General features: G+C 41.6%; 1 protein-coding gene across 2 annotated transcripts in view; it reads right to left on the bottom strand.

Moving 5' to 3' along the window:
* Positions 1–10,000, bottom strand: part of gpd1a (glycerol-3-phosphate dehydrogenase 1a) — a 19,885-nt gene that overhangs the window by 1,725 nt on the left and 8,160 nt on the right. For both annotated transcript variants that reach the window (XM_060930928.1, XM_060930929.1), the window contains exons 5-6: positions 7,372–7,484; positions 1,336–1,572 (exon numbers count right to left, since the gene is read on the bottom strand). In XM_060930928.1, coding sequence (XP_060786911.1) covers positions 1,336–1,572; positions 7,372–7,484 — 350 coding nt within the window. The remainder of the gene's footprint in view (positions 1–1,335; positions 1,573–7,371; positions 7,485–10,000) is intronic.

The following is a 10,000-nucleotide window of genomic DNA, read 5'->3' as shown; positions in this document are numbered from 1 at the left end:
ATAACTCTACATGGATAAGAAGTACGATGTTTCATTCTTTAATAAATAAAAAATGTCAGTGATGGTGACTTGCTGTGATAGAAGAGGAATAAAACACTCCAGGTAGTGCTGTTAGAGGAAAATAATCAACTTCAGGGTGGTAACAGGAACTCCGCTTCGTCGCATTACACTCATACAGTTGTTGATTAGTATCCTATAACAGCACGCCTCACAAAGTGTTTTATTCCTTTCACAGGTTTCTCTACAGTATAAAAGTAAAACCCAGAGTTGCACTTGACCCCAGTCTACATGTCCTGTATTAATATCACGTTATTCACACAACTACTGACTAATGTGGCAGATTTGATGTCCTGATGCGTACTTCAGAAAACATTTCAGAAAACCATCATCTGTGAAAACAGTTCATTACTGCATCCACAAATGCAAGTTAAAACCAGATATAAACAATATCCAGAAACACCGCCCCCTTCTCTGGGCCCGAGCTCTTTTATGATGGACTGAGGCGAAGTGGAAAACTGTCCCGAGGTCTGACGAATCAAAAGTAGAAATTCTTTTTAGAAATCACGGACACCACGTCCTCCAGGCTAAAGAGGATCGGAACCATCCGGCTTATTATCAGTACACAGCTCAAAAGCCAGCATCTGTGATGGTATGAAGGGGCATTAGTGCACATGACATGGGCAGCTTGTACATCTGGGAAGGCATCATTAATGCTGAATGATATATATACACATTTCAGAGCAATATGCTGCCATCCAGACAAAATCTTTTTCAGGGAAGGCCTTCCTTCTTTCAGAACACTGCTTTCTGCACATATTAAAACTTCATGGCTCCATAGTAAAAGAGTCGGGGTGCTAAACTGGCCTGCCTGCAGTCCAGACCTGTCTCCCATTTAAAACATTTGAAGCGCAAAATATGACAAAAGAGACCCTGAACTGTTGAGCAACTGAAATTGTATATCAGGCAAGAATGGGACAACATTTCTCTTTCAAAACTACAGCAATTGGTCTCCTCAGTTCACAAACGTTTACAGATTGTTGTTAAAAGTAGAGGTGATGCAACACCGTGGTAAACATGCCCCGTCCCAACTTTTCTGAAATGTGTTGCTGACATCAAATTCAAAATGAGCATATATTTTTCAACAAACAAATTTCTCAGTTTCAACATTTGATATGTTGTCTTTGTACTATTTTCAATGAAATATAGGGTTTCCATGATTTGCAAATTATCGCATTCTGTTCTTTTTTATTTACATTTAACACAGTGTCCCAAATTTATGGAATTGGGGTTGTACATCCTGATGTTCCTGACGTTCCCCAGACCCTGTTCTCTTACCCTCCCGGTCCTGACGAAGGCCTCAGCCACGCGGCGGTTGCGTCCTCCGTAGCACGTCGTGATGAGATCAGCGATGCCGCAGCTCTCCAGAAAGGTTTCTAAGGAAATGGGACCGGCGGAGCAGAAAATTCGTGCAAAGGCGATCATCTCCATCAGGCCGAGTCTGATCACAGCCGCCTTCGTGTTGTCAGCAAAGCCCAAGCCATCACAGAATCCTGTGCTCACTGCCACGATGTTCTGCAGCACACAGAAGAACAGGGTGTGAATTTTAATACTGTCATTTACATCAACACATACGGGGAAAAAACAAGCTCAGGACTGATCTTTATAAATAATTAAAATTGAGGTGTTCAGTAACTCACTGGTTAAATTCTTCTTAGGCTAGTAATTGGAACAATCTAAGATCAGAGCCCAGGAATAATCAAAAAAACGCAGCTGCTGGGCCTTTTGGAAAGGCACTTCATCCATCAATGGCTCATCTGTATGCTTGGATTGTGTCCTCTCTGGATTCAAATGTGTTTCGGAGAATGTGCTACATGCAGTCAGCTGGCAGGCGGTTTTTATTAAAAGTGCCTTGTGTAAATGGAAATGAGTGTTTCAGTAAGGTGTTTGAGGAATGCTTTCTGCAGGCTACAGCAAATAATATTCAAATTATAGTCCAGACAGAGCCATTTTTAAAGCAAAACATCAAGGCAATACTTTCAGACAGATTTCAGTATCATGACAGGACTTCTCAAGCAAATAAAAATGAATTTTAAATCACGATTTCTTCATTTGATCCATTTAGTCAAGTTTCATGTCTGTCTTAATAAATAAATGATGATCCCTGGTATGTGATCCTGATGTTTGAACCCAAACATGTGATCTACTGTAGCCTGGACATGCATCTCAGTATTGAGTGAAAAACAGGGCTGTGGGTCTAATCGCTTAACTGTGGAAGTGTTGCACAGTCAGTCAAATTACTCCATTTAGCCACGCAAGCTTGTTCCTGCCTCCTGGTAGAAACAAAACCAAATACAACCCCAATTCCAAAAAAGTTGGGACGCTGTGTAAAACATAAATAACAAGAGTGCTCTGAGAGCACAATATCCCCCGCTGGCTATGATGCCATAACTGTGGTAAAATGTGACTGAATTGAATGAAATTGCAATCTGCGTATTATCAATGTATACCAAAGAATCCTGTCAAGTTTCATGAAATTCCTCCAAAAATTGAGAGAGGAGTTGATTTCAGAAAGTGAGTACCCTTCCCAGGACGGATGGACAGATGGACATCGCCATGACATAATCCCCCTTCAGGCCTTTCGGCCAGCGGGGGATAAAAATTGTGAGATGAATTGATTTCAGAAAGTGAGTACCCTTCTCAGGACGAATGGACAGATGGACATCGCCATGACATAATCCCCCTTCAGGCCTTTTGGCCAGTGGGGGATAAAAATTGTGAGAGAAGTTGATTTCAGAAAGCAAGCACACCTTGATGAAATTGCCAAAGTACAAGTTTGTTAATAATCAAGGGCATAACTCTGGTAAAATTTGCCCAAATTGAACAAAATTTCAATATACATATAACTGTCATATGACAAAGCCTTTTGCCAAGTTTGGTGAAATTCCTCCACAAATTGTGAGGGGACTTGATTTCAGAAGAACGTACACCCTCATGAAATTGTAAAAGTACAAGTTATTTAATCAAGGGTCAAAACTCTGGGAAAATTTTCACAAACGAAATGAATTCGCAATCTGCGTATTACCGTCATATAACAAGGCCTTTTGCCAAGCTTCGAGAAATTCGTCCAAAAATTGTGAGAGGAGTTGATGTCAGAAGGCGAGCACACCTTCATGGAATTGTGAAAGTACCTTAACGGGCAATCCATTGATCACCCTAACGACTCTCGAGGCCGTTCACATCCAGCCCCCAGTGACCCACACCAACAGGATGACTCAACGACACCTTAGATGAGCTTTTCATCCATGAGAGGATAAATACCTGATACTCCCTACTAGTCAGACAGAACTGAAGAAGCCTTTCGGATGAGAGGTGAAATGTCTTCAAGAATCTTCAAGCAAGTCCAGTTGCTCTCTTTTACCACCCACAGAAAGTACAAGGTTGTTAATCAACAGCTGTAACTCTGGTAAAATGCAACCGAAATGAACAAAAGTATAATATGTGTATTACACACATACACCAATGCCTTTTGCCAAGTTTGGTGAAATTCCTCCAAAAATTCTGAGAGGAGTTGATTTCAGAAGAAAAACACACTCATGAAATTGTCAAATTATAATTTTGTTAATCAAGGGCTGTAACTCTGGTCAAATGTGACTGAATTTAATGAAATTACAATATGCGTATTACCAACATAGGTATAAAAAAGAATCCTGCCAAGTTTTGTAAAATTCCTCCAAAAATTGTGAGAGGAGTTGATTTCAGAAGGTGAGCACCCTTCCCGGGACAGATGGGCAGACATCGCCATGACATAACCCCCCCCCTTCGGGCCTTTCGGCCAGCGGGGTATAATAACTGAATGCAATAATTTGCAAATCATGGAAACCTGATATTTCATTGAAAATAGTACAAAGACAATGTATTGAATATTGAAACTGAGAAATTTTTGAAAAATTTGTTCATTTTGAATTTGACATTGGCAACATGTTTCAGAAAAGTTGGGACGGAGCAATAAAAGACTGAAACAGTTGTGTAATGCTAAAAAAAAAAAACCTACTTAGGTTAATTGCCAACAGGTCAGTCACATGATTGGGTATAAAAAGAACATCCCAGAGAGGCAGAGTCTCTCAGAAGTAAAGATAGGGAGGGGTTCACCGCTCTGTAAAAGATTGCATGGGCAAACAGCGCAACAATTTAAGAATAACGTTCCTCAAAATTGCAAAGAATTTGTGGATCACATAATCTATGGTTCATAATATCATTAAAAGATTCAGAGAATCTGGAGAAATCTCTGTATGCAAGAGACAAGGCTGAAAACTGGCATTGGATGCCTGTGATCTGGCGAATGTTTTTCAGGTACATCACTCTGAAGTGTAATATTGTGTTTGTCAAGATGGTTAGTTTCAGCTAAAATGAACTGATAGTAGTTACAAATTCCACGTCTCGTGTTTCACAGTGCACTGATTTCATGGTTTAAGTTCACCAGATGTGCTTTTGTTTCTATTCTAGTCTCATTTCCACCTTGATTGTGTCCAGGTGTTCACTGCTAAGCCCTTGATTAGTTTGTCATTATATACCGTTTTGTTTTCGTTTCATTGTAAAGTCTTACTCTGTACTTGTTAAGTCACAGCTGTGTTTCTGAGCTGTGTAGATCTTTTAAATTCCTGGGGGTGTTTCTGTTCATGGTCATGGATAATCCTTGTTACCTCATCCGGCTGACAGGTGATGAGCTTATCCCATCATGTGTTGTCTGTCGTCTTTTGGGCATTGTCCACATTTCATGAAAATCGCTTTTTCTCTTTCAATTCTTCACTGATTTGTAATTTTTTTGGCAGGAAGGTCGGTCTGCCTGGGGTGCATATATAGTAGCTTCTACCTAAATTTGCATAATTGCAATTAATAATGAAGATATGGAGTGATTAATCAATCCCTAACAAGCAATTTCCACACAAATTGCTTCTTCTCCCTCAATTCTCCACCCATTTTGATTCTTTCTGGCATGAAGGTAGGGGTACCTAGGGTGCATATAACTTCTACCTAGATTTGCTTCATTACAATTATTAATGAAGTTATGGACTAATTAAGCTGTAATGCCTTAAGCAGTTCAACAAAAATTGCTTCTTCTCAGTCAATTCCTCACCGTTTGGGATGCTTTCTGGTAAATAGTTCAGTATTCCTAGGGTGGATAAAGCTTCTATATATATAGCTTGTACAGTGCCTTGAAAAAGTATTCATACCCCTTGAACTTTTTCACATTTTTCCACCTTACAACCACGAACTTAAAAGTTTTTTATTGAGATTTTATGTGATAGACCAACACAGAGTAGCACATAATTGTGAAGTGAAACGAAAATGATAAATGGTCTTCAAAATTTTAAACAAATAAAAATCTGAAAAATGTGGTGTGCATTAGTATTCAGCCCCCTTTACTCTGATACCTCTAAATACAATCCAGTGCAATCAATTGCCTTCAGAAGTCGTCTAATTAGTTAATAGAGTCCTACTGTGTGTAATTTACTCTCAGCATAAATACACTTGTTCTGTGAAGGCCTCAGTGGTTTGTTAGAGAACACTGAAGAACAAACAGCATCATGAAGACCAAAGAACTCACCAGACAGGTCAGGGATAAAGTTCTGGAGAAGTTTAAAGCAGGGTTAGGATATAAAAACAATATCCCAAGCTCTGAACATCTCAAGAAGCACTGTTCAATCCATCATTCAAAAATGGAAAAAGTATGGCACAACTGCAAACCTACCAAGACATGGCCGTCCACCTAAACTGACAGAGCGAGCAAGGAGAGCGCTGGTCAGAGAAGCAGCCAAGAGGCCCATGATCACTCTGGAGGAGCTGCAGAAATCCACAGCTCAGGTGGGAGAATCTGTGCACAGGACAACTATAAGTCGTACACTCCACAAATCTGGCCTTTTTGGAAGAGTGGCAAGAAGAAAGCCATTGTTGAAAGACAGGCATAAGAAGCCATGTACGGGACACAGCAAACATGTGGAAGAAGGTGCTTTGGTCAGATGAGACCAAAGTTGAACTTTTTGGCCTAAATGCAAAGCGCTATGTGTGGCGGAAAGCTAACACTGCTCATCACCCTGCACACACCATCCCCACTGTGAAACATGGTGGTGGCAGCATCATGCTATGGGGATGCTTTTCTTCAGCAGGGACAGGGAAGCTGGTCAGAGTTGATGGGAAGATGGATGGAGCTAAACACAGGGCAATCCTGGAAGAAAACCTGTTGGAGGCTGCAAAAGACTTGAGACTGGGAAGGAGATTCACCTTCCAGCAAGACAATGACCCTAAACATACAGCCAGAGCTACAATGGAATGGTTTAGATCAAAGAATATTCATGTGTTAGAATGGCCCAGTCAAAGTCCAGACCTAAATCCCATTGAGCATCTGTGGCAAGACTTGAAAATTGCTGTTCACAGACGCTCTCCATCCAATCTGGCTGAGCTTGAGCTATTTTGCAAAGAAGAATGGGCAAAAATTTCAGTGTCTAGATGTGCAAAGCTGGTAGAGACATACTGTACCACAAAAGACTTGCAGCTGTAATTGCAGCAAAAGGTGGCTCTACAAAGTATTGACGCAGGGGGGCTGAATACTAATGCACACCACATTTTTCAGATTTTTATTTGTTTAAAATTTTGAAGATCATTTTCATTTCACTTCACAATTATGTGCTACTCTGTGTTGGTCTATCACATAAAATCTCAATAAAAAACTTTTAAGTTCGTGGTTGTAAGGTGGAAAAATGTGAAAAAGTTCAAGGGGTATGAATACTTTTTCAAGGCACTGTCTATAGTGTATATAGCTTGCAACATTTATTGCGCAAGGAAGGTGGCTCACTTTAGATCGTTCCTTCTGGACTAGACGGGGCCAGAGTGAGCTACGCCGTCACTGACGGTCTAATTGGCTTTTGCCTGCTCTGTGCTCTAGATTCCTGACAATGATTCATAGATTGCTCATAATAAACAACACACTGATTTTACACACTCGTGTCCTGCTTTCAGTAACCACAAGTTAATAATCACTGAGTTTTGTAATCTGCAGGAAACAAAATAGTGCAGTGGCTGCAAATGCTATAGTGTGTGTGTGTGTGTAAGATGTGTTGCTTAGTAGCCATGCTTGTTTTCCACTTTGCTATGATCATGTTGGATATTAAGCAGATGTACACAGCCATAACAGCGCTGCCCATTTACTGACTGCATTAGAAAGACTGGAGGGTGAGAGAGTACGTGCGTACGCATATTTTATTCAAAAAGGCGCCATGAGTAACGCTTGGTCCAGATGTAATGCTCACACAGGGAAAGGTCATGAAAAGGTTCCACCGCTGCTGTAACACTGAGTGAAAACAAAGCCATGTTAACCTTCAGAGCTCCACAGATCTCCACCACGTCTGCTTCCTCCACTACCGTGACGCGGAAGTGATCAGTCTGCATCAGTTCCTTCAGTAAAGCTCCATGGACCTTGTCTTTAGAGCCTAACACACACACACACACACACACACACACATATATATATACAGTGGTGTGAAAAAGTGTTTGCCCCCTTCCTGATTTCTTTTTTTTTTTTGCATGTTTGTCACAATTAAATGTTCCAGATCAAACAAATTTCAATATTAGACAAAGATAACACAAGTAAACACAAAATGCAGTTTTTAAATGAAGGTTTTTATTATTCATCTCATCTCATTATCTCTAGCCACTTTATCCTTCTACAGGGTCGCAGGCAAGCTGGAGCCTATCCCAGCTGACTACGGGCGAAAGGCGGGGTACACCCTGGACAAGTCGCCAGGTCATCACAGGGCTGACACATAGACACAGACAACCATTCACACTCACATCTACGTTAAATTTAGAGTCACCAGTTAACCTAACCTGCATGTCTTTGGACTGTGGGGGAAACCGGAGCACCCGGAGGAAACCCACGCGGACACGGGGAGAACATGCAAACTCCACACAGAAAGGCCCTCGCCGGCCCCGGGGCTCGAACCCAGGACCTTCTTGCTGTGAGGCGACAGCGCTAACCACTACACCACCATGCCGCCGGTTTTTATTATTAAGGGGAAAAAAATCCAAACCTACATGACCCTGTGTGAAAAAGTGATCCCCCCCCTTTAAAACATAAATTAACTGTGGTTTATCACTTCTTCGGAAAGCTGAGTTTAATTTCTCTAGCCACACCTAGGCCTGATTACTGCCACACCTGTTCTCAATCAAGAAGTCACTTAAATAGGACCTGCCTGACAAAGTGAAGTAGACCAAAAGATCCTCAAAAGCTAGACATCATGCTGCGATCCAAAGAAATTCAGGAACAAACGAGAAACAAAGTAATTGAGATCTATCAGTCTGGAAAAGGTTATAAAGCCATTTCTAAAGCTTTGGGACTCTAGTGAACCACATTGAGAGCCGTTATCCACAAATGGCGATGACATGGAACAGCGGTGAACCTTCCCAGGAGTGGCCGGCCGACCAAAATTACCCCAAGAGCGCAGTGACAACTCATCCAAGAGGTCACAAAAGACCCCACAACATCCAAAAAACTGCAGGCCTCACTTGCCTCAGTTAAGGTCAGTGTTCATGACTCCACCATGAGAAAGAGACTGGGCAAAAATGGCCTGCATGGCAGAGTTCCAAGACGAAAACCACTTCTGAGCAAAAAGAACATAAAGGCTCGTCTCAGTTTTGCCAGAAAACATCTTGATGATCCTCAAGACTTTTGGGAAAATACTCTGTGGACTGATGTGACAAAAGTTGAACTTTTTGGAAGGTGTATGTCCCGTTACATCTGGCGTAAAAGTAACACAGCGTTTCAGAAAAGGAACATCATACCAACAGTAAAATATGGTGGTGGTAGTGTGATGGTCTGGGGCTGTTTTGCTGCTTCAGGACCTGGAAGACTTTCTGTGGTAAATGGAACCATGAATTCTGCTGTCTACCAAAAAATCCTGAAGGAGAATGTCCGGCCATCTGTTCGTGACCTCAAGCTGAAGCGCACTTGGGTTCTGCAGCAGGACAATGATCCAAACCACACCAGCAAGTCCACCTCTGAATGGCTTAAGAAAAACAAAATGAAGACTTTGGAGTGGCCTCGTCAAAATTCTGACCTAAATCCGATTGAGATGCTGTGGCATGACCTTAAAAAGGCGGTTCATGCTCGAAAACCCTCCAATGTGGCTGAATTACAACAATTCTGCAAAGATGAGTGGGCCAAAATTCCTCCACAGCGCTGTAAAAGACTCGTTGCCAGTTATCGCAAATGCTTGATTGCAGTTATTGCTGCTAAGAGTGGCCCAACCAGTTATTAGGTTTAGGGGGCAATCACTTTTTCACACAGGGTCATGTAGGTTTGGATTTTTTCCCCTTAATAATAAAAACCTTCATTTAAAAACTGCATTTTGTGTTTACTTGTGTTATCTTTGTCTAATATTTAAATTTGTTTGATGATCTGAAACATTTAAGTGTGACAAACATGCAAAAAAATAAGAAATCAGGAAGGGGGCTTTTCACACACTTTTTCACACCACTGTATATACGTGCAAAGTTCTATTTGTACAATATAATACTTTATCTCAAGTTACTGAATGGCAGGCTGGTGAATGAATTTCAGTCATTTATCCTGCTTGGATAATGATTTGCAGATATTTTGGCACCCTAGGGCGGCACAGTGTTGTAGTGGTTAGCACTGTTGCCTCACAGCAAGAAGGTTCTGGGTTCGAGCCCAGTGGCCAACAGGGGCCTTTCTGTGTGGAATTTGCATGCTCTCCCCGTGTCTATGTGGGTTTCCTCTGGGTTTCCCCCACAGTCCAAAGACATGCAGGTTAGGTTAACTGGTGACTCTAAATTGAGCGTAGGTGTGAATGTGAGTGTGAATGGTTGTCTGTGTCTATGTGTCAGCCCTGTGATGATCTGGTGACTTGTCCAGGGTGTACCCCACCTCTCACCCATAGTCAGCTGGGATAGGCTCCAGCTTGCCCGCAACCCTGCACAGGATAAG

The sequence above is a fragment of the Neoarius graeffei genome, chromosome 10, assembly GCF_027579695.1.
Source record: "Neoarius graeffei isolate fNeoGra1 chromosome 10, fNeoGra1.pri, whole genome shotgun sequence".
Lineage (NCBI taxonomy): Eukaryota > Metazoa > Chordata > Actinopteri > Siluriformes > Ariidae > Neoarius > Neoarius graeffei.
The sequence above is the reverse complement of the archived record's forward strand: the minus strand, read 5'-3'. Positions and strand labels throughout refer to the sequence as shown.